This window comes from Thunnus maccoyii, chromosome 23 (genome assembly GCF_910596095.1).
Source record: "Thunnus maccoyii chromosome 23, fThuMac1.1, whole genome shotgun sequence".
NCBI classification, from domain to species: Eukaryota; Metazoa; Chordata; class Actinopteri; order Scombriformes; family Scombridae; genus Thunnus; species Thunnus maccoyii.
The window spans coordinates 17466457-17492541 of NC_056555.1; the positions used below are offsets into that span (position 1 = coordinate 17466457).

General features: G+C 41.0%; 1 protein-coding gene across 12 annotated transcripts in view; it reads right to left on the bottom strand.

The window, feature by feature from the left end:
* magi2a (membrane associated guanylate kinase, WW and PDZ domain containing 2a) overlaps positions 1-26085 on the bottom strand; it is a 235785-nt gene that overhangs the window by 14421 nt on the left and 195279 nt on the right. For 9 of the 12 annotated variants that reach the window (XM_042403979.1, XM_042403978.1, XM_042403981.1 and 6 more), the window contains 8 exons: positions 16473-16504; positions 12849-13056; positions 8842-8883; positions 8619-8734; positions 8121-8313; positions 2661-2912; positions 1981-2166; positions 263-479 (listed from right to left, as the gene is read on the bottom strand). In XM_042403979.1, the coding sequence (XP_042259913.1) occupies positions 263-479; positions 1981-2166; positions 2661-2912; positions 8121-8313; positions 8619-8734; positions 8842-8883; positions 12849-13056; positions 16473-16504 (1246 nt within the window). The remainder of the gene's footprint in view (positions 1-262; positions 480-1980; positions 2167-2660; positions 2913-8120; positions 8314-8618; positions 8735-8841; positions 8884-12848; positions 13057-16472; positions 16505-26085) is intronic. The other 3 variants (XM_042403980.1, XM_042403984.1, XM_042403983.1) reach the window with 3 other exon arrangements.

The following is a 26085-nucleotide window of genomic DNA, read 5'->3' on the forward strand; positions in this document are numbered from 1 at the left end:
AAACAGTGGACAATCAATCATGCTTTCATAAACTGGTGTATGGGTTATGTCATTGTTTTACTACTTGTCTGTGCTTATGTGCTCTTGTATGTTTTCTTTTAATGTTTTTTATCTGGTCAATGAAAATGATCCTGTATGGCTAAATCTGGCACATTTACATGATGGAACTAAGTGCTCATGTTAATTAATGTGCTTTGTCCCTTCTTAAATAAAATAAACATAAAGCTGTCGTGCTCTTAACCCCTTATAAACTCCGTCTTACCTGCTCTCATGGGTGTAGGTCTGAGGCGGAGGGGCGGGCAGCTGGGTCACGGGGCTCTGGTGGGGCACCGGGTTGGGCTGGGAGACGGGCGGGCTGGGCTCTGAGACCGCTGAGGTGGGCAGGGAGGCAGAGACGCTGGGCTGGGTCTTGGGGCTGTGCTGCTGGGCCATGGGGCTCTGCTTCTCTGAGCTGGGGGCTGAAGGGGGGTTGCTGATCTCTGGGATTAAGAAGGAAGGACGGAGCATGAGAAAAATACAAGCACGACGAGTACTTTTAACCTTTATCTAACCGGGTAAGGTTGGTGCTTAAACTTAGGTGTGTTTCTGTCCAACCAATGAATGCAAGGCCAATGGAGCTGCAATGACTAGTCAATTGATTGATTACTTGATTGACAGAAAATTCATGTGCAACTGTTTTGATCATTGAATGATTTAATACCATTTAATGTTATTTACTATTTAATATAACTCAATAACAAATAAAACAAGATATTTTAAGATGTCATCATGGGCTTTGAGTAATTATAATTCAGTTTTTCACAATTTTCTGATGTTTTATAGATGAAATGATTAATCGATAATAAAAATAATTGTTATGCAGCTCAATATTCACCCTGCTTTTAGTTCTGGTTTGGTTTCCACCAACTCCGATGGAAAATATCTGGCTTTTTAAATGCTCCACTGTCCTCACGAGTTTGGTGCTAACTTTGTCTGCTGTTAGATGCTGGACAGGTAGTGCACAGTGAGTCTATCAGAGCTTTTTTGCTGAAAACAGCTGCTTGTTGCTTCGTAAAACGGCGTTGATCAGAGCAGTGAGAGTGAACCAAAACAGTAAATTTCTGCGCCATAAAGCCAAAACAATGAGCTGAAAGACAGTAAAAGGCTTAGTAAAGCTGAGGGGAAACTGCAGAATCTGGTAATAATTCTCTGTAGGTTTGTCAAAATGAGTGACCTCTTTCACATTACATGTATTTATTTGATCGATTGTTAGTATAAAAATATTGATTAGTGCAGCTTTAATTTTTTTTAAAAGATTGCCAGGCACTATTACATCCACATCACAATCATTGAAAGCGAGGACAGAGGCAAAACAAGTTGTTTATGTAGCTCTACATAATGATAAACAGGAAAAAGGAGGTAAAGTTAAGGAGGCAAACCAGCCACAATTGTCATTTTTCAAACAAATATAACAGCTTTAGTCAGTTTAGTCAGTTTTAGTAATCAAATCAAGCTTTTCATATCATGAATTATCTTTAATAATTTCAATCATCTGTTGTTAGAGACCAGCTGAGAGTCTCACAAGATTAAAAATGTTGTTTTTCAAGAGAGACCAGGCCCCAGAGGCATACAAGGACAATCACTGTAGTACAGAAATTAAATGAAGTACAGCATTTTTAAATACTATAGTAAGAGTCTATTTTGTGTTATTGTAACTATAATAAGAGACAGCAGCTCTGTTAAGCATTTGCATGCAGAAATGTTATGGAAACAGACTCAGCGAACAGAATTTGAAAACCAGCTGAACACAAACTCATGAATATGACAGAAAGTGACAGTTAATCTAAAAAGAATCACATTATGCAAACCTCATATTACAACTTTCATTTAATAAAGCCAATTCAATTACTGTCATAAATCATTGTCTACCCGCAGTATTGCACCTTCAAGTCCTCGTCTGTCATGTCCACATGTAGTGTGTAAGTCCACGTGTTTTCTCACCGTCCTGCGGTATGATCCTCAGGGTGACGCTGAGGCCCGCATCCTTGATCAGCTTAACGATGTCGGCGTGCGGCATGTTGACGATGGACTGACTGTTCACCGCCAGTATCCTGTCTCCCACTTTCAGCTTCCCGCAGCGGTCTGCCGGGCTGCCCTCGATGATGCGGCCAATTTTATGGGGCACAGCTGTTGGAAGATTCAGACACAACACGCTGCAGGTGAAGACACGCTCAGCAGCAGCAGCTTGGAGGATTACGCCTGTCTGTGCTCACGCACCGCTCACTGACTGACTGACTATTTCTCTGTCTCTCTCATTTTGCTGTTCACCCAGGGCTTATGTAAGGCATCTAGGTTTTTTCACGTGTGTGGGCGATACACTGATGCTCATGGCAGCATACCAGAGATGTGTGTGACTGACATACTGTGGGAGGGCATGTATAATTGAGACGACAGAATAAGAGCTGCTTCACGTTTTATTGAGCCGTGACCTGTTCTTATACTTAACTTCACATTGTGGCTCTTATCTTGAAGCTTTTTAAGATTACCTGGTAGTTTACATGAGTCTAAGAGCTTTCATTTAAGCACTTTAAGTAGTTGTTATGTAGAGTAGAGGATGACTGATGATGCATAAGCATCTACTTGACTCTATAAAACACCATTAATCCAATCACTGGACTTACTGTTGGTGGCGGCGGCCTCGGGCCGGTTGAGCGAGCTGATGATGACGAAGCCGAAGCCCTCGCTCTCCTTTCGGTTAATGATGACATCACTGGGTTGTGCGTTGGGGGTCGATGTGCCGTCTGAAGTGGCGGCGTTGCCCATGGGTGCCTGGGTAGTGCTGGTGCTGTTGCCATATGTGAAGTCACTGCGTGGGGAGCTGTGCTGCGTGGAGACAGAGCCGGGGCTGCGGCCGTTCTCCGGACAGGACTCACCTGCAGGGGGAGGTAGAGAGCTGAGCAGGTGGCTGTTCAACTACACATTAGACACACAAGATAAAAGCACTAATACAACAATGTAAGAATACGCCACTAAAAGTAAGTCATGCATTCAAAATGCAACTTCAGTACAAGAAGTATTATAGAATCATTTTTATTAAGTTGAGAAATGGCCCCTGTGAGTGATATATTGATATATATTAGATTAATAGACTGTTATTACTGATGCATCAATGTATAGCAGCATTTTATTGTTGTACAACTTTATTTATAGTTATGTAGTTTAGTCCAGAGGGTCACAATCTGAGAAGCTGTGGGACTAATCTTTAATCTTTTTGTAAAACATTGGATAATTTGACCCCTTTAGGCATTGAAAAGCTATTTAAATGAAACCATTTGAGAAGTTTTGAGAGGAAATCACTTCTGGTGGGACTGCTAATGCCTCATAAACATCTGAAAAGTGACAAGGGTCATAAGCTAAAAAATATGAAACTACTTCTTTAATATCTAATTTAACATGTAACAGTGTAATTAAGTACAGTACTTGAGTAAATGTATTTAGTTACGTCTACCACTGCACATACGGTAGTTGTCTTTGATGGAAAAACACAAGCAGCATTTTAAGGAGATCAAATACAGCCTGTCAGTCATTAAATCTTCTCATTTATAAATCAAGGCAATTTAAGATTCTTGCCATTCTCTGTGTTTTCCTTTATAATTAAAAACAACCAGTGTGATGAATAATTTCTTTGAAAAAATCCAAGGATGACTGTGTATGTGCAAAAAAACAATTAATTTTACAGGCAAGAATACTTTCTTCTCTACGCCCCCACCTCCCCTCCCCACCAAAAAATTGGACAAGCTGCTGCAGAATCTCATCCCTGTGAAGAATCAAGAAGCAAACACAACACAGAAATGCAAGACAGGAAAGCAAAAGAACAGTCACAATGTGGTAAAACACATCATTAAAAATGCAGCATCGTGTCAATCCACCCAGAGCGAAATTCAGGCTTCTTGCACCTCTAGCTTTTTTTTTTTTTTTCTGCGTGTATGCATTCTGGCACACTGAGTGATCAAACTCGATGTTGTTGTTTTGATAGCTGACCGAGAAGCAGCGCTGCGGTTTTTCTGTAGCTTAACAGTTGGGATTTTTTAAACTGCAACTTCAATTTACAGATATGACATTATAGCGAGATCTGGCACTGTAAAGATACAAACCCACATGTGGTATCTTACACCGCCAACAAGTACACAAATAGTTATTTTATGAGAAGGAGAGAAAAAAAAAATGGATATACTCAAAAAATGAGAATATGAGTTGTTTAAAATGTGGTAGTGCAGGCAGAAGTATGAGCTCAGAGCAGAGAGCATAGTCTGACACCTTGCAAAGTGCCAGTGGGAGTCAGACAATTAGGATGGAAGTAAGGGCCGCAGAGGAGGCCAGGCATGAGTCAGACAGTAGCCTTTGGTGAGAAGAAATTGACAGAGAGGGCGGAATAGAGTGGGAAGAAGTGGATTGCCGAGAAAGAGTGCGCGAACGTGTGTTTGTGTGGAGAGGCAGTCGTAATGAGAGCAGGGGAGGCCGGCGTTCGCTAGAGGAAGTGTCATCCGCAGTCTCCGGGCTCAAAGGTATAAAGGTAAAGAAGCTTGAAGAAGGACAACAGTGTAACGGAGTGTGTAAGAACAAGAGTGTGCTAATGTGCTTTTTAGGGAGGCTTCAGTGTAATTACGCGGATAGATTAGTGCTTCAGTTTTCTGACTGAGTAAATCCTGTTTCCTGAATCATTAAAGGGTAAGAACGGCGGCGAGAGAAACGGAGAGGCGAGAGGTGAGAGAGAGAAACAAGAGAGGGAAGAAAGATGACAGAAGATCTCAATGATATAGAGGACAAAGATGTGAGAGATCAATTCAGTGTATAATCCAGGATCCCAAAGCTGTTCCGTGCAGGATTTACTGTGTCCTTTAAACGTCCACCAAAAAACAGACTTTATCAGTGAGTGAGCAGTTTATCTCAACTTCTGACTTGCTTTAACTATCATCAATTTATCAACAAATCCAATGAAAAGACCAAAACCAAGAATGTATTAGTCTATCTCTCGTTACTTTCTGACTTCCCTACTCCTCTCCTCTTTAAAAATGGCTCACAAATATATAGTTTTTTTAAATAAAAGGCTCAGCAGATTCCTAAAACAGCTGGGCACTGTAGTTTTTTTTAAGCAAAAGTAGCACAAACAGAGATAGATAGTGTATTTGTTGGGGACTATTTTCAGCCACAGAGTTGTCAAATTAATTTAGTGGAGTAAAAAGTATAATATTTGCCTCTGGCATGAAGTGAAGTAGAACTATAAATTAGCAGAGGACAGAAATACTCAAGTAAAGTGTAAGTACCTCAAAATTGTACTTGAATAAATGTACATAGTTACTTTCCATTGCTGCACATAGAGTTAATCACAAGCAGCATTTTTAGGGGATCAAATACAGTCGACATATTCTCATTTATAAATCAAGCCTTCCTGACACGCTCTGTGTTGTAGTTATATTTAAAAATAACCATAGTGACACAGAATTGCTTTGGAAAAATCCGAGAATGATTGTGTATGTGCACAAACAAACAATGTATTTGTTGGGGACTATTTTCAGCCATGGATTTATAGACCTTTGGTGCTCTAGTGAGCATATACAGCAGCAGGGTGATGTGTGTGGGATTGATTAAAAATAAATTACAGTGGCCATGTTCATTGTAATGAAGGAACGTGTCACCCAGTGCACAGTGTGGTTCATTTAATAGTTTTAGGACAACAATTGAGCTCTATGGCTCAAAAGTAAAAAGCTTAATCAGGCTTAAGCTACACAGACAGTACTTGTTAGTATGATAAAAATTCATTGTTGGTTTTGGTCTTTGCACTTTGTCTGTGTGCCTGTGTGTGTATCTGTCCGCAGCTAATCTTGCATACCACTGGACCCATCAGCCTAATATTTTTTGTGCACATTTATGACTGTATGCTCTCTCTCTGTAAGGGAGCCAGGAGGGACAACTGAATGAGATCCAACTCTTCTTTGTTTGGGAGGGGAGAGGGAGGGGTTTTAATTTGTGTGATCTGTTACAACAAAATGTCCTACATATATAACAATGTTTAAATTGAGAAGTTTGGACTTATTGTCCCGCTTATTGTTATCTTATTAAGTTTATACAGTTAGGCGAACCCAGGAGGACGCTCGGTTACAATACCATTAACAATGGTGTGGCTCAAGGCAGTGTCCTTGGACCTTTGCTGTTCACAATTTACATGCTGCCACTGGGATCCATAATCCGTCTGCATGGTGTGAATTTCCGCAGCTATGCTGACGACACACTACTGTATGTATTTGTGAAGCTGATGACCCAAATACTCTGTCCAATATAACTGACTGTGTGTCAGCCATTAATGAATGGATGAGCACGAACTTCCTAAAGCTAAATGAAGATAAGACTGAGATCCTCCTAGTTTGCCCAAAAAATAAGAGGGATCCTGTTCTTGCTAAACTGGGACATCTGGCCTCACAGACATGACTATAAAGGTCTTTGCACACCAGGTCCGTTTTTTTCATCCGACATTGACGCATGTTAAAAAATAACTACGATGTCACGTTGTGTCAATCACGTTTACACAGCGATTCTGAAAGTTTTGTCCATCATTTTAGTTTTTGGAGCAGGTTCAATTTTCTGCGTTTTTTTGCATCCGTCAAAAGCCTTTACAGAGTTGTTTGGCCACTCAGAGCCACCGTAGACGCAAACGACACAGCCTTGAAACACTGATACTATCAGCTCTAGCAGAAAAGTTATACACAGACTGATCACAGGACAACTATTGACCATGATCTTGTCTGTAAGTTGCAGCATTTTGAGGCTGTGCCCTGAATATCTGCGGATCCAGTCACTGCTTGACGACTCCATTTTGCCTCCTATTGCGAATTTTTGCTATGAATAGAATAATAAAACGCATCGGACTCAGTGTGCAAGGTTTCTGTGTGTAACGATTCTTGTCGGATGATGGATTAAAAAAATGCATATGAAAAAAACGGACTTGGTGTACAAAGACCTTAAGTAAGAAACCCTCAGTGTCATTTGAGACCTTGAGACCTCTACTGAGCCAGCAAGATGCTGAAAAGCTTGTTCAACCTTTTGTTTCTGGTCATCTTGACTACTGCAACACTCTATATACTGACCTATTCAGAAGGGTACTGGCGGGGTTTTAACAAAAACTAAAATGAGAGATCATATAACTCCTGTTTTATGCAACCTACACTGGCTCCTTGTAACTTTTAGGTTCTATTTTTAGATAAAATTTTCTGGTCTTTCTCTTAGTTTTTAAGGCACTAAATGGCCTCACTCCCTTTTATATCACAGACTCCCTATCGTTTTATGATCCTCCATGTCCCCTAAGATCCTCTACAGCTGCTCTTTTAACTGTTCCCAAGGTTGCCACAAAAACCTTTGGGGATTCTGCTTTTAGCCACAATGCCCCAAAAATATTGAACACTCTGCCTTTAAATATTAGATTTGCTGACTCAGTGGACAGTTTTAAATGACAACTCAAAATCTATCTTCTTAATATATCCTATAACTAGCAACTGTCTGTTTTAATCTTTTATGATTTTCTCTCATTTCTATTTAATGACTTTATCACTGTGTAAATGCTAATTTATAAATAGTAACACTCAGTTTCAACCTTCCTCTTTGTGTATGTGTATGGTTTTAAACTTGTCTTTTTGGTGTTTTTGCTGTTGCTACATTCTGTGCATGAAAGGTGCTACTGCATATAAATAAAGTTCATTCATTCATTACACTATTCTATGCATCTTAAAGAAAACTGAGACTATACATGTCCCCAGACACACCTGGCAGAGATCTGAACTCTACTGCAGCGCACTCTTCTAGTTATTTAATCTTTCAGTCTACAGAATCTATAAAATAGTAACATCTTGTTCAGTCAAAATCCCAAATATACTGTATTATATAGCATACACTGTATTAAATTTACAGTGATATAAACCCAAGAAAAGCAGCACATCATCACATTGGAGAAACTGGTATCAGAGAATGTTTGGACTTTCTGCTAATTAAATGTTTGACGATCAACTAATTGATTAATTGGCTAATTGTTTTAGCACTAAAGTTATATAATTTTAAGGAGAACCCTTTGTGATCATATGTGTTTTTCTTACCTGTTGCTGGTACTCTCCTCCTGATGACCAGATTCACCTGGCCGTTTCGCGCCGCCCCGTGCATTAAGTCGATGACGTATCTGTGTGGCTTTCCCACCACTGGGATCCCGTCCACAAACAACAGCTCATCGCCGGGCCGTAAGCGCCCGTCTAAATCCGCCGGACTCTTCTCTATGATTGCCCCAATCAAGATCTGTTATTAAACATGGACTGTTATATACAGGAAGTAGAGTTCCAATAGGTTTAGATGCCAGACTACAGTCAGTGAGTGTCACATGCAGTGGGTGTTAAGGTGGTTGTTATCTGATACTGTACATAAAAAGCTCAATAATGTGATAGAAATATTGTTTTGTTACTTTAACAGACAGCAAAAGACACCAAAGCAGCCAGAGCCATCACTCTCTCAGGGATCAAAGGTCAGGGGTTAGGTGTACGTAGTGTGTGTAGTGGGTTAGAGAGGAGAAAATGACAGGGTTCCACGCCCATCGCCATACGAGCCTTCTCACGCGTCTCCGGACTCACAGGCTGCCCGGCCTCGTCCCCGCCCAGGACCCTGAAACCGAACCCGGACTTCTGTCTGCGCAGATGGACCTCGATGTCCTGGTATTCTGCTCCTTTAGTAACATGAACAGAGAGAACAAACAAATCCCCTTAACCTGCGATGTTTGCAGCTCCAGAACAGTTTGTTTTTTTAAGTGTTGTCCCTGCAGAGATACTTTACCTGAAGAGTCCACAGGAAAAATAGTCCTTGGCTGACCCGGTTCTGCATAGAAAAAGACGCAGGAAGCCTCTATTACAATAACAAATGGACAAATGTTGTGCATACACAGACACATACAAATGCACAAACAGACAGACGGCAAACAAGAAAACACACACAGGCTCCTATAAAGGCGAGAACGAGGCAGAAAGGCCCTGCCTCTGCGTTAATGTCACAGCAGAATTTCAGCATCATCCATAAAAGTCAGGAAGTGCTTACAGCGTGTAATGTACCCGTCTCTTATTTACAGTGTGAGGTGGGATGCGAGCACTGATCTGCAATCAGGGGCTTCACACAACGCCATGATCTGCAAAGTAGCAAAATGAACTACGCCGCAGACAAGAGGCTGCCAATGAAAAATTGATTCCAATTGTAACTGTTTAATTCACACGGAGCGCTCTGCTGGGACTCAGCAGGAATGACGGGAAAAGAAAATCACTGTGCTCATGACTACAGACAAGAGGAGTGATGCAGCGGTTACCACGGGAAACACATCCAGCGCTTCTTATAGAGATATCACTGGTTTCACTGTTAAAGAGCTCGAACCTGCAAATATTCTGAACAAAGTAAAGTCGTGTAAAGGGATTTTTTTAGATTTAAACATTTGACAATAACAATCTTACCTCAACGTCCATTTAGTAGCTGTTCTGAGCTTTTGATCATATGACATGATCTTCATTAGAAGATGGAGTTTGCTCAGTTGTCATGGAATTGTAGATACACATTTTTTTTTTTAACTTTTTCTTTGCACTTTAAGGTTGTTTTCTCCATGTTTGGCTTTAAAAAAAAACACTTAAAACACCTCTACACACTCTGTGCCGGAGGGAAGCACATCTTGAATAGATTATTAATGATATTTTGGTCAACTGGTGGCTGAAACACCTTGAGAAAACACACACCGCCATCCAGGTAATTAGGTGAAGAAGGCATTGTTACTTAATAAAACATCACTCTATCAAAAGATAATGAAATGACAAAGGTAAACATGTTTTTTGAAGACATATTGAGAAATTTCACTGAGTGCAAAGGAAAATAAAAGGAAAGAAAAAGGAAAATTCTACTATTTGTTAATACCGTCACAGCATAAATGTATTGAAAGTGCTTTTTTGAGCTTCTGCATTGACTAGTTGTGTTACTGTTTAAATGACTGGCTCGATACTGTTGCCAACTCTCTCAGATCCCTTTCTCATCATGAGGGAACATTTAAATGGTTGGTTCACCCAAATTAGAATGAATCACACAATATTTCCTCACTTACGTCTTTGAAATTTCTACCTTCACCCCAGTACAACGGAGGTGAACAGAATCTAGTTTGTGGTCTTAAAAAGTTCCAGAAGCAGTGTCCTTGTTACACTGAGTAATAATTTAATGGAAACTATTTCTTCTGTAGAAAGTATTTTCACTGAAATCTTCTTTTTTCTTTTGCAGTTTGAGTGATGTGACCTTTTAACCCAACCTTACATAATTTCTGACTTGACTCTATCATGGGTCAGAGAACGTTAAAATTAACCAACATTAGCAGTTTGCTCATAGCGCCATCCGTGGGCCAGTAGCTCGGGGAGGTTGTGACTCTGCCAGAGAGGTGACACCCGACTTCACTCACAACGGCGAGAGGGGCAAATGGAGCATTCCTAAACACTGACTGTGACTATTCCCTGCTCAGCCTCACAAGACCCAAATCCTGACCTTTACTGAAAGGAAGGCAACACTGAACGCTACACCGATCTCTGTGTCCTCCGCTGAGGAGGAGGGAGAAACGACGAGAGACACAGGAAGACGATGGAAAAGAGGTTTGATCAGGAGACTTTCTGACAGTCACGTCCTCTTGAATAACAGGTGCCTTACATGGGAATGAACACCGATCCGGTCTGTGAAAAGTCATGTATCTCATGTCAGACATGGGAAGCTTGGAAACTGATAAGATACTCGTGTTGACACACCATAAATGCAAAACACGACTACATTCCTATTTTCAATGAGTTGTTTCCAGCATTTTTAGACTCGATTTGTTCAAATTTGACTAGTTTTTAGGTACCGTTGGGTAGCTATGACCCTGCCCTGGGTCATGTCCTCAGTATTTTTCTGGAAATTGGGGATTTTGGCAATCTGTGGGGAGTTTATATTAAACATTTAAAGACTTACACATGGTTGGTATTTTTAGTTCAATATTTGTAGACTCATTTGAAATTCAAGGTCAATAAATAAACATGAATTGGACGTTTATTCAAGGCAAAACAGAGAAGGTTATGAAGCAGCATTATAGCATTTAGACCACGTTGGGAGTTAAAATTGAGAGTAAATATAATTAAAAAGTTAACAAAATGAAATTAAATAACTTCACTAAAAAATAAAAATAAAAAACATCTAAGGGGTGTGTGTTGGGACGACCCATGACCTCAGTATGTCTAAAATCCTGGCTACAGCCCTGCACACACATACACACATAAAAAAAGCATATATACTATTTTTTACTGCCTAAAAGTCCCACAGGGCAAAAGACTCGTGATGTACTTCCATTAAATAATAACAGGTAAAAACAAGGACTTTTTCCACGTTTACAAGTCAGAGGGCAGTATTATTGCTGCCACTGAAGCGTTATGTCCTGATGGTAAGCACCAGTAAGCTGCTGTGTGGAGTGTTTATTCATGAACACATCTCAGTTTATGATGTGAGCTGGCAGAAAGTCAATGTCTGGATGTAAAGATCCTTCCAGTCAGTAAAGAGACAATCAAGCGGGTTATTTTATACGTGTTCATGTATATTGGATTGTATTTCTTTGTGGGCAGTAAAGGAGGGACGATTAAAGGTAGAGTCAGTCATTCTGGAGAAAGATTGTTGATATTTGAACTAAACATTCAAACAAATACATCTCTCCCCTTCATGCTCCTTCAGAAGCTCCGACCCCTAAATTAAATTAATGGCAGATTCACCTCTGTTCCTCTCACACATTATCACGTGCGGAAATTTTTTTTTGTCTCATGAGAGCACAACAGTCCAGCCACACTGTCCGCCACTCTGCAGCCTCCCCACTTCTCACTCGACCTGCGTTCAGCGTCTCTGCAGCCGTCTGTCAGCTGCAGCTCGTGGGGAGCTGAGACGACAGCAGCCGGCTAAACTGCCTTCACCGGGCTGACTGACAGCAGAAGTTTATTGAACCAGAATAGTTTGCATGTCAGCTCCACGGGAAGAAATCAACAGTGTTTGTATTTACTGATTCATTGATACGGTTAATAAGTTCAACACATATACAGCGGGATTACGCTTCACTAAACACGACATAAAAAAACCGCAGGGGGTGTCCATGAGACCATCTAGGATTCAGTGTGAATTGATACATTTAATAAAATGGAAACCTTAAAAGCTGCCACAACCTCTCTCTCGCACCATTCAACAAGTGCTGGACACGGGAGACTGTCATGTCCTCACACACACAGACAGCTGCTCTGATGACTTCCCCCTGTCCTGTGCATGAACACGAACGCCCCCCTGCTGATTGGCTGACTCGCTCTGAGCCACCTGTGTTTACATGCCCATTTACAGAGTACACACAGAACAGACAGCGAGCGTACTGTGAGGAGATATTCACTGAATATGACAAAAAGTGTAGCGGATTAGAATCGCTGACTTTACCTTTAGATTAGATAATATGATGATAATCAGGTGCAAATGCTAATGAGGGAATAACAAAGTTTCTGGTGATTGTGCTTGCGCTAAAAATTCAGCAACAGATCAGAACAGTTTAATAGAAAGAGGTCAGTTCATTTCCATTTCAAAACGTTTGAAGTTTTCTTTGGAGGAGGAAAAGTGAGCTATAACAATGAATCACTTTGTGTGTGTGTGTGTGTGTGTGTGTGTAAGAGAAAGAGACAGAGTGATGAATCTTCACTACTTCACCTTCGAATGAGGACTCCATCTTTCATCAGTGCTAGAGAGGAGTGTTTTGTCAGAGCACTACACCTGGTACTTACGCCTACTCTCATAGATAGCCCTGGACTTCTCATAAAGGTCATAGGGGTCTGGTTTAGCCAGGGCCAAGGCCTCGGAAGCTGAGTCTGGGACTGAGGCCCTGTGAAGATGGTGGGTTGGGAAGGGGGCGCTGTGGGGGATAATGGGGGCCGAGAGGCTGGTCTGAGCAGGGCTGCTCTGGCCCTGCTGGGACTCCCACTGCTCCAGCACCTGTAAAGCACAGCGGCATGATGGATCAGTATTTCACTACCACCTTGCCCACTCCTGATGCTTGATTTTAGCTCATTAACCATGATGACAACACTGAAAACTGAAGCAGAGTTTGCTTTAATGAGTTTTTTAAAGCCCCATATGAATTGACAGTTTGCTAAGCCCCGCCCTCCTTAGTTACCGTTGCTATGCCTGTCAAGCATTCAGTCCTTGCACTTTACAATGATAACGGATTTGTAACACAGATTTCTTAGTAACAATTAGTCTTTGTTTTCAGACAAAAGTAAACAAATGTGCTTCTCATTTCATGATTTTATCTGCGATAGCGAACTAGCATAAGCTAATGCTAACTTAGTAGTCCAGCAATTTGTGTTAAAGTGGAAAACCTGTAAAAGTGTCTTAGATATGCATGTGATAGCTCAGGTGAAACATACTTGGATAAGAAACACAGCGGATTATAGTAGTGTGCTTCACTTTTACAAGAGACAAGGATTTGAAGATGAGTAATAACCGTTTGGTTTAGATTGGCTAACGTGACGCTAATGTTACCTAATGAATGTTTGGCTGGAATTGCTTGGAAGTATAAACTTCTCCAAACCAAATGAGGAGCAGGGCTATTGTTAGTCTAAACTCTGATATAGTAACACCTCGACTCCCCTGCATTGAATTTTCCAGTCATGAACAGGTATTTTTCTATGTAACTTATAGTCTTACATAGTAATATAAGCTAGTTAGCTAATGACATGTCCCTTGCCTATGAATGACATGCTAAATTATGAAGGTAGGTAGTAAGTTAGCTAAGCGTGGTAACATTTATGAGTTATGTTGGAGCAGATAAACACAAAGTTTCTTACACTTTTGTTCCTGTATTTTTTATTTTTGTTTAAGTTGATAAAAACAGAACCGTTAAAACTCTTTATATACAGAGTATCGTTGTAATTAGAGCTCCAAGAACACCGTTTCAGCATGTGGAGAAACCCTAAGCTTGACAGGCTTGCTGTGTCTAGCTATGGTTGCTGACCTATGATTGGACAATCGCTGTTAAGAGGGCAGGGTTTAGCGATAGGTCAATTCAAGCTAGACAGACGGGAAGCCAGACAGTTAGTGAGGTTAGTAGTTGAAAAAACCAACCATTTAGACCACAGTGTGTAACAACAGTGAGGAAAACATATAGAAGAATGTGATAAATAGATAAATGTGGTCCTATTTCGGAGGTTAGTGTGAGGATGATAGCAAATTTGGTACCTTACTGTTCATTTTCAAATGATCCTCTCATAAAAATGGCCACTGCTACTCTAATTTTACAATGAAAATGCAAGTATGCTGACATATTTTATATCAAATCCAATTCACATATGTTGCATCCCCAAAAAAAACAACAACAAAAAAAACATTTGGAAATGTGCAGTCAAGTGTTTGAAGTGACACCTGCAGTTTTGACACCAGTCAGTCAGAGTGTCAGCCTTGATGTGTCAGATACGCCGGGCCGCTTGAGTCACGGCACGACACTAAGCAGATAGCCAAGATGACATGTTGACATGTCAGAAAGTGTGAGAAGACGGATTCCAGGGGGAACAACAAGCTTTTTGAAACTGAGACGGCGAGACTGGCTGCATATGGCACGCTTCAATATTGAGAATTACAGGGCATCTGGTTCAAGATGTACCGAGAATAATTATCAGCTTCAGAAAAGTGCCAAGCCGGAATCAAAAGTGTTTCCACTCTTTGTGGTTTGGTTATCTGCCATTGATGTAAAGCACGTCTGCGCAGGCCGGGCTGCTGAGACTGGGGACCTTGTTAAGGCTGGGATTAGACTACTGCATCCTGATCTCTCTTTCACTCTCTGGCTGTCTCTTTTTGTCTGTTTGATTAAGGCAGTAGAAGCAAGCACACTCGCCTTTTTAAGACTGTGTTATTGAATAAAAACACCTGCCGCGTGCTCCGACATTAAGAAGCCGTTACCTACAGTATTGTCTGGATTTGACAGACAAATCTCGATAAGCTCGTTTGCAAACAATAACTCTCAGGAGCTGCAGACGGAGCCTTCACTCGACTGTAGGTCGATATGACAATCCCTGCTCTTCCCTTATTAGTCAAATTTCTCCATATTTCATTCTGAGACCTGCAGAAGTCTTCCTGTAACAAATGATACCCAATTAAACCAAGACTGAAATTGGAGGTGTGAGGGGGGGGGGTTTAGCAGCTGGGGGAGAGGGACTGGGTGGTGCAGCCGATAAATGAACACTGGGGGGGTAAAGAGAGAGAGAGAGATGGTGAACAGACAAGACAAGAGAGAGAGACACTCTGCATGCCGTCTGCAACTTTGTGACATTCCAACCTTTTTCCCTCGGAGCCTGGAATTACAATTATTCCGAGGGAGATGGAAGAGATTGATTAAATTGAGAGGCAACAAAAAATGATGAACAATGGGGCTGATTTCAGGGGACAAGTGTCTTAAAAGCTGCCACGTTAAGCACAATGGAGGTTTCCTCTGCTGTTAGTTGTGATCTGGGAACGGGAACAACAACTGTAGCAATGAGCTGGGGTCAGGAGTTGGTCAGAGCAGCGCCGCGAGGATGTCCAGGCATGAAATGGATTACACACATAGCCGCACAAAGAGAAACAAAGAAAGATGAGCAGACACACTTGTGTGCAGGCATGTGAGTGTGACAAATGCACATAAAGACAAAGTGAATCTGATCTAAGAGGATGTTTGGTGGATAGAGTTTTTAGCGAGCAAAGGGAGAGCAGATGATATTATAGCAGAGGATTTATTGTGGCAGAAGAAGCCGAGTGCAAATATGAGGTCTTTTGCTTTGATGTGAAAAAAATAAATAAGGTGAAAGATGACCAGGGAGCAACTGCAGTGTAAGAAGACTTTTTAAAAAAAAAAGAAATTTTTAAGAAAACCAGAATAAAAGACGAATGAAAACGCATCTGGGCCATGCCAAAGCAGCAGCACTACAGCTGTAGTTGAATTCAAACGCCTTGAGTGTGGACAACCTTGATGGCACTGAGTCATGCTGTATTGTAAATGAAGTCTCTACCTCCATATATTTCAAAGTGTAAATAAAAGTTGAATGAGTGAATGAATCAGCTCTGAATCAGTCTAGTGATGTCATGAGTGCACCGCTTGGCCTTCTTGTCATCTCATAACTATAAAGAAGGTTTTTCAAGGGCTAGCTGTGGTGAAAGACACAAACATATAGTGAATTATCAGTATAGTTAGTACGGCGAGGAGGGGATTGACAGTATTTTCTAAATCTTACAAAAAACGAGAGAGAGAGAGTGTAAAAAATAAGATTAGAGTCATTCAGATTAGCACAGATGCACACTGCAGCCATTAAAAATCTATATTAATGATTGAAAAAGCAGAAATGGGGACAGTCCAGATTTTGGAGGCCGGTGCATGTTACCTGCTTAGGGGTCTTCCAGGGTGAATAGTGACCTGCAATGTCGAGAGAACAAAAAAATGCTTTAGACTGAAAAAGATGACGGATCATGAGATATGAGCCAAATCCGGAAGATTTTAGAGGATAATGAAATGAAGAAAGAAAACATTTATAAGCTGAACTGCAGATAAAGCAAATAAAAACAATAATGTGACACGGGACGAATTATCTGTAAATGGCAGCAAGAACAACAAAAAGCACTTTTTGACTCAAACAGAATGAAAGCAAAAGCAAATAGCAGAAGATGGCAAATAAAACATCTCTGAGGCACAAACTAATTGTGAAGGGAAAGAGAGATTGAGACACTTAGAAACATGTTCTACTATGAAATGTTTCTATACTGAAATGGTGGATTTGATATAACATGATAAACTGTGATCAAAAGGCTGATGTTAAAAGCAGCAATAGATTTATATTTTCTAGAGTGAAAAGGGTTTTTAATAGGATTTAGGATTTTTTTTTAGGTGATCTAATATCTTCCACATGGAGAAAAATATTAGCTGTTAATTAAGAAAAAACAAGGATTATATTACATTAAAGCTATAGACTCTTTGGCCACTTAGGAGGCTGAACACAACACTGACATATTAACACCACCTATCTTTGATAGTTGAAGTTGATATGGTGAGCTTGTCAGCAGATTCTTGCCTATTCACATCCAGTAGATATGGAGCAACATTAGCATTCATTTGAAATTGTGTTTCTGGCCACCTGTAAGTCCAATATTCACTCTCCTTTTAGCTCTGTTTTGATCTCCACCAGTTCTTGACTGTTATTTGCAGTTGGGCAAGTAGCGTACGGTGGATTTATCAGAGCTTTTTCACCGAAAACAGTAACCAGCTGCAGCTCAAAATGCGGTTGATGAGAGCAGTGAGAGTGAAACATAACAGTAAGGTACAACAACCTAAGATGCAACCTAAAATGTCTTGTTTTGTCCTGACCAACAGTCCACAACCCAAAGGTATAAAGTTTAGTATCACAGAGGACTAAAGAAACCAGAAAATATTAACTTTTAAGAATCTGGAACCAGATAATTTTAGCATTTTCTCTTAAAAGCGATTAATAATTTAAAAAATTTTCAAAATCATTGCAGTTCTAATGCGATCCATTGTAAAGCTAAAAATATTTATTATAGCTGCTTTACTGGTGATGCCTTATGAGGCCTGACCTCTCCCATATCCAACTAAATCCTTCTTTCTGTCTTCAGCAAACATTCAGTCAAATACCAGCACCCAGTAGGGCTGATTTTCTGCAGCCATTGTTACCAAAAACAGGCATTTGTGAACGTATCAAAGATCTGTCAGGGGCCTGAGCAGTGAGAGTGAATAGGTATTGGGATTTGAGAATGCTGTGACTTTCACTTAAGTGGGATCAGGATGACTGTACCTCACAATAAAGTGGTTTCAGTTTGTAATACAGTGCAGCAAGGTAAAGGGCACACGTTTCCCTTCGACTTTCCCATTCATCTCGCTTTGACCTTTAAAAAGGTACGCCGCACGTTTTCGCTGTTACAAAATTGTTCGAGCACAACATCCAGAAATCTATCTAGGATGATGAAAGGAAACAATCTGAAAAGCACAAAGGTGGAGACTGACACCAGTACATGCACACACACACACACACACACACACATGCAGGCACACACACCCACATACACTGTAATGAAACATATTCTCCCACCACTATTTCTATGGTGAAATTCACATGAGCATGTAAAAAGCTGCATGCTCCATCTTCCTGATTCATTTCCTCTCCTTCCTGTCTTTCAAGTGCTGCCACGGTCTCCCCTCTGGGAAACTATGAGCATATGCAAATGGAGGGATCGAATTATGGGGTGACTGCTCGAATTATGCGCCAGCCTTCCCAGTCTCGGCCTGGCACACTCAAGTCACACTGTAAAAACATTTGTTTAACTGAGCCGCCAGTGGAATGGGGACAACATGGAAATTAACAAAAACAACACAAAGAAATCTGGCTATGTTTTTCAGATTGTCAGTTTCTCTCAGTCAAAATAAGCCAAATAAGATTTTTTAGAACAATTACAACAGCTTATTTTAGATAACAACACCCGTTTCAGTTTCAGCGCATATGGAGCTATTCTATCAGCCTGAATGCAGTATGATAACTGGGAACAAAGAGAATTTTTGCTTTTCTTCTCAAAGAAGATCCATCAATAAAAAAAAGCCTTCTGTCCTGAATACCTACATCTGAGCCAGTGTGAAGGACACAGCGAGCAAAAGATGCAAGAGCAGAGCAGTCCTTGGAGTGGGTGACAGAACCTGAGCTGAGTCACACAGACAGAAGAGAGAGGGGGCACTACCAGGCATCGCTGGCCGAGGTGATCCTTTGGTTAGAGTTGCTGTTAACTCAGGCGTGCCAGACATTTAGTTGGACGTGGGTGTCAGAGTGCCCCGTGGCTAAAAGTCGAGAAGAGGCGAGAGGCAGAAATAGAGAAAGAGGGTAAGAGGAGCTGACCGTGGTGCTGAAAGCCCACTGAATACTAATCAGACTTGTCAGCTCTGTTGCATCGCGCTACATCAACCCTGCGGTGTCCAACTTGCTCTAAGGTTCTAAGCTAACCGGTGTCCTGTCCTACTGTAAGCTTCACCCTTTCCTGATGCATGCAAGACCAGTGGAACACCAGTAATGAGGGCAGAATAGCTTACATATTGAAGTTTCCATAATGAGCAGGCTAGTGTCCCTAAATCCATAGTGTATAATTGCGTACGCTCACAAATCTGTGCTTGAGTGCCCCCCCCCCCCTCCCCACACCACCACCTCAGTGCTGGCGCAACTTCAGGTAATGATGAATGAGATTGGTTGGAGTCGTGCCTCATTTTCAATTTCTGCCCCAAACTCCAATTAAAGAGTTCTGAACTGGAAAGTGTTTCCAGGGAGGTCTTCTGCTCTGAGGGTGCAGAGTCACGTAGTTTCTCTGGCAATAACGGTGCTGTTGTGATCAGACTGTGCGGCAGTAGCCCACACAGCGGTATGACAACTGGGGAAAAGGGCTAACGTGAAATGATTGTGATTCAGACGTCTGGAAAAGTTTAAACTTTGGAGATTAGATCAAAAAGATACAGACGATCCAAAAGAAGGCAATAATTGATCAGTCAGGTCTCAAACTGACCCTTCATTAGATTTTAGGTGTAAGGGTTCCAAATGTAAGAAGTTACTGAGCCCCTGAAGTCCTGAAAGATGGTATTTTAAAAAGTTATCCATCTTGTGGGAACAAGATAATGTACAATCAATTTATACGCTTTTCTAGCACACAGCCACCTCAAAGTAGAGAGAATCAAGTTTTACTTTCTGAAGGTCATACAACAAAACGATTGCTGCTTTAGCACAAAAACACCGGAAGGAAACATTGGCAGCACATTGGACCAAGCTGATGGAAGAACTACACAGATTTAGACGGTGTCATGGACTTCATCTACAACTGATTACACAGTCCGGGAAGATGCATGAGTGATGTTTATAAAGTGGCGAGAAAATCGGCTACAAAGATTACAAACAGAAATAGGAGTTGAGGTGAATCCTGAGCACTCAGCAACAGATGGCAAAGACCAACGCTGGATTATCAACAGGGTAAAGTGGGCAACTGCACCTGGGCCCCAGACCCCCAGGAGCTGCAAAAGGCCCCGATTTACTGTATCTGTATCGCTGTAATGGGTTTCTGTTAGGGGATTTGCACTGCTAAAGTACAACATAAGCACTATTAGGGCCAAATTATGAGCCTGTATCTTATAGAGGGAGTGCGTGAGGGGGTCAAAAGGGCCCAACAGCAAACCTCAACCAGTGATTGGTTTGTCCCATCTGAGCTACTGTAGAAACATGGTGGGCTCCATGGAAAAGGAGCCGATCCCTGTGTAGATATTAAGGGCTCTTATAAAGGGCCTTCTTATTTTCAGGTGATTGTACACTAGTTAAAACATACTTATGAATATTATATTCCATTTCTGCCAAGTCCATCTCACTATGTAACTATTGACGGCTTCTCACGGAAAATAATGTGGTTCTTATTTTGTTTTTTCATAAAAGCATTAGAAGTGCTGGGCAGCTGTCCCAATTTTGTGCATTCTTTTAAAAACCATGTCCTAGATCAATAACTGAAGAAAAAAAACCTTCTTTCTGTCTGCATGGAGGCTCCATAAAAAGTCCCTACACAATAAAAAAACATTTTTAAAAAAACATCCATTTTTAAAAATCTATTGTGCAGGGATTACCTTGTTAAAGTGTACCCATGATAAAAGCAGAATCTGACAAATGATTTAGCTAAATTTGAATGAATCAAAACATTTGCTGTGTGGGTGAAGGAGAAAGCAAACACGGATACATACATTTCCAAAAGTGCACACACATCCAACCATTTGACACACATAAGGCTACATTTGTTCATTTTGATCATGTTCAACATTTGTTCACCCATACAAAAACATAGATCTCTTTAATTTCACAATGAGAGGCTAACACTAGCCCTTCAATTATTTAAATGAGACTATGATAACACTAGACTGGAATGGTGGCGTGCGTGAATCTTTCAGCCCTTTATGAATATGTATCTCCATCTCATGAGGGAGCCTGGCAGCTTCACATAACATCCACAGCAGAAAACGGATTCTATGCACTTCTATTCAAACGCTCGTTCCATGTTTGCCTGATGTGCTCGAAAAAACCAGCCTCGTTGTAGCTGTGTGCAAAACAAATTATTTGCAAGGTACATGGTTGAATATGCATGATATTAAACCTCAAAACAGCACAATTTATTTAACCACGCTCATGCAATCACAGGGTAATCACTCCATCCTGTTAAAACCAAAATACGAGTGCTTGATATGTTTAAGAGGCAACCAAGGTTAGTAATTTTACTCCTCCACACACACAGGATAGAGATTCACAGCCTAACTTTTTTTCTGTGATTTAATTCTGATGGCAAACACCATAAGTCTTGTTTAACCCTTTACCTCTCTGCTATGATCTGATCTCAGCGGCTTGCCCTTCATGCACAGGCCCCTTGGCTGTCTTCCCAGGGGCCGACAGTACTGGATATTGATGCCTGGCGGGCAGTTCTTCCAGGTTTGGAGCGGTGCATAGTGGGGACAGAGCTGTAAGTGTGAACATGGCTGACAGTCTGTGTTCTGCTGGCAGGGAGCCAAACTCATCACTCTCTCTCTCTAGCCTCCCTTCTTCTTTCTCTCTTTTGTTTCCAACTATTTTATCTTGCACACACACATAAAATGAATCACTGTCTAGTTACACTCCGATTCCCGGGGAGGCTGGAGGAGGCTCAGTGAATCAAACCCTCCTTCTTTTCTTTCTCTACAAAGGAGACCTTCACCTGAGGTCTGCACATATTTTAAAAGTGGCTTCTGGTCATCTGTGCACGCATGACCAATCTCAGGTGAAAGGTCAAACCAGACAGTCGATTCATAACGTACAATTTACCCATGATAGTACTAGAAAAGGGAGGTTATGTAATGTGTGGAGGCTTGTGTGCAGAAGGCTGCCTTGGGATGTGTGCGAAGAGGTTCAAGAAAGTGTGTGCATGCCTAAATGTCTGCCTGGCTGTCGCGTAGGTGTGCGTGTGAACCTGTGTGAATCAAACCATGTGGCTCAGCGTTTGTGCGAGTGTGTGGGCGGGCGGCGGGGAGGGCGATTGCGGCATGTTAGTCGAAACTAAATGGGCGTGCGTACATGTGAACGAGCTGAAAGTCTCCATAGCTAATTGCAGCCCTGTGTCTCTGATGGTGTGGCAACGAGGACACAGCCTGTTAATGGTCTAGATAGCCACTAATGAGGCTGTCTGCCACACACACACACACACACACACACACACACACACATACACACACACATAAATACACGCTGGCACAATAATTACTGGTGATGAGAGACAGAGTGCCCATTTGTTGGGCAAAAATGACTCGGGAGTCAAACTCATATTTAAGGGATATCATAACTATATTACACGTGTGGGCTTTTTCAAGGTGATGATGCTTAATTGACTGGATGGTTTGATCATAAATGGATTCATTTGTGGACAATGAAATGGCGGTCAGCTTGGCTTTGAGGTCTTGACACATGCCAGTGGGAACATTAAAAACCTGTTTGGGAATGCAAACACTTTCCCAAATTACTAACAGATGCACTTCTACAGAAATTCATAGTCTATTTCATTCTATCACACACAAACACTTATATAGAAAAATCTAATTGGAATAAAATTGAACTGGAAGAAAAGACAGAGGCCAGGTGGACCAAATGGTCAGGTTGCCATACAGTAAGCAGTAAGCTAGCAAACGCTACAAAGCAACCAAAGCCCTTACAGGACATTTTTGTAATATCTTTATTTATTTACATTGAATTATAACCAAGCTATAGAGAAAGGATAAGTAATATATGTTTGTTATTATTGTGGATGATCAAACAGGTAGTTTGGTTAGTTGGCAAGTTGCCCAAAAAGTATATTAATGATTTTTTGGGCACTGAACACAAGCTGTAAACATAACACTATCATATAATCATGCACCACGGAGCAACTTTCATAGAAATGAACGGGGCCCCGCCTCCGACACTGCATCCAGTTCTCTTTATACAGGATACAGGATCCATGATTTAAACATCCAGCAGATACACAGCGACATTAGCATTCATTTGGAATCATGTTTTTTGGTGACATGATGAACTAAAGTTCAATATTCACTCTCCTTTTAGCTCTGTTTTTGCTCTCCCCTGGCTCTTTAGCTGGTAAATGCTCTACTATGTTCACCAGTTAGTCGCTAACTCTGTCTGTCTGCCATGTAGTGCTGGGCAGGTAAGCGTGTATAGAGTGAGTTGCAGTTTTTGCTGAAAACAGCTGCCTGCTGTGTCGGAAATGTCAGGTTAGTCAATATGCACGACTCCTTTAAGATATGAGTGGTCATGTGATCCATTTTTAATATAAAAATATTGATTATAGCCGCTCTAAATCTTAATTAAAAAGCTTTAGGGGGGTCGCGTTGCTTGCCCCAATTATACATCACATTATATTACAGACTCTGTGTTTCTTGGATCTCTACATAGCATGACTCAAAGTCAGATCTGCCACAATTATGACATAAGACAGAGGTTGAAATAAATAGCCACACTTTGCTTTAAAGGAGCTCTTTAAATCTTCAGTACATGTAAAAAGATCTTTTACACCTTAGTGCAAATGTAATCATAGCAAACAGGATCTGTACATCGTCTTTCAAAGGTTTTCTTTTTATTTGACTGATGATAAACAATTTGGTTCTTGCATCTGCCTTTCACTGAGTCCACAGTATATTTGCAACAATCTCTGAAGCTGCTGCTCTGTTTGCTCTGAAAGTGAAAGAGCAAATCTCCAGATTTCTGTTTTGAATCAGATGCTGTGGTGCAGAATGTAAAAAACCTGCGTCAAGAGTGACGTAAGCTGCCACTCTTCCTCTGCCACTCTTCCTGACGATGGTCTCTTTTGTTAATAATGATTATACTTATGTCTCAAAATGAATGTCGCAATGATTTATTGATGCTAAAAAGGCGACATGTATGCTCTGCATTAACAGCAAAAACTCACTGCCGCACTCTTTGGCTCTTGACTGTGTCCATGACAACACCAACAGAGACTGTAACACGCTGGCTCCCTCTGTTTTTAATTCTCACTCTGTAGTTGAACCACCTTCACATTATTTCTCTGCCCTCTCTTTTCTGTTTCTGCATCACTGAATGACTTTGTCCAACTTCCCCCCTCCTCCCTGTCTCTCTGCACACACAGTAGGACTAAAGAGCTGAGACAAAGACAGGAGGAGGTGTGCGTGTGAGAAAAACCTGTAATTATTGATGAAGCTCAATCCGTGAACCTTCTCTGCCTTGCCAGTCATTTATGGTGTCTGATGCTGGACATTAGGGGTGTGTCGTCATAGCAACGGCACCGTAAAATAACCATAACAATACAGTTGGATTCTGGTTGTGGGAGTATGTGAAATACGTGGGAGTCTGAAGGAGTAAATGCTGTCAGTCCAATCTCTACTTGACTAGTGTGTGTGTGTGTGTGTGTGTTCTCGCTGAAACCAGATGCCAAGAGGTGGTAGCTATGTCTGCAGAATAAAGGGGCAGTCATTAAAAAAACACTTCAGTCATGTAGAAATACGCACACAATAAACTTACCCAGCTCCCGATGCTCATTCAATCCTCTGCTTCAGATTGTGTTTTCAGTGAAAGTGATGAGCTGTGTGCTCGCTCCTGAGTGTGTCAGAGAGTGTGTCATACACGCGAGCGTGACAGTTGTTTGGTGATGGATGTTAGTCAGTTACCTCTCTCACTATTACACTGGCTGGTGGTGCAAGCCACTGAAACAGCCAGTTCAATTAGTGCAGCCAGTGCCCAGTGGTCTGAAGGAGCGGGCCAAATTGTGGCGTGTTAAGAGGTGGAACATCATTCCAGCAGCATGGTGACAGCTTTATTACGATGGGTAATAGCTCGCCTAAATACTTGGAGCTAGCTTCTCTGAGGAAGTTGGGTGGCAAAAGAGAATCTCACAGTGGGTGCTGGGATACAGTTTGTACTTTACAGATAGTTGCGTGTGCACGCCATACTATATTTATATGTAGAGCAAATATTAACCACCACATTACATTAGAGTAGATGCAAGGATTTATTTTGGTAGTACATTAAGTTTCATGGTAGATTCACTGATTAAATGTGTTCATATTATTGCAGCATGCTGCTGTAAATAAGTGTTGTAATGTTGTGTCATTTCTCTCAGACCTTGTTACTCTTTCTTTTTTTAACCTGATGCACAAGTATTCCAATATGCATGTACTCTGTGCCTGTGCAAATAGCAATAAAGTCTCTTGAATCTTGACATCAAACTGATTAAATGTGGGTACTGGTTTTAGCATCACACTGATTTGCATTGTAGATTTGCCACAACTCTTCAACTCTACTGATATAAATGTAATAACAGCTTATCTCCATGGAGTTAAAAGCAATACACATTGGCCATTCAGGTACTTGTAAGGTATAAGACTTCAACTGACAATTACAACTATTCAGTCCATTATTTTCCTAATTAATTAGATTGTTTAGTCAACCATGAACCACAACATTGTGACCAGAGACCTTTGCTGTGTGTCTGTATCTCTTTCCCCTCACTTCCCGTCATCTCTCTACTCATGGATGTCGTAAAAAAATGCCCCCAAAATATATTTAAGTAGAAAAATACTCATCACAATTTTCCAGAGCCCAAGTTGATGTCTTGAAATATCAAGATATCTAGATAATATCTGTCTACAAGCAAAAAAGATGTTCAATTTACAATCATATAAAATAGAGAAAAGCAGCAAATACTCGCATTTGAGAAACGAGAATTATGCTACTGTAGTATAATTCTAATTCAGAGTTTTGCTTGTGACCCCTTAGTACCAACCAATTATCTCCTTACAACCACTTGTCATAAGCTGCATGTCTATAAGCTGTGCGCACTTCGACTGTAGATTTCCCTTCTCAAATAGTGTAATTTGACCAATTTTAAAAGCCCCAAACAGTATTTCACACGACAGAAGCAAAAATCTGAGAA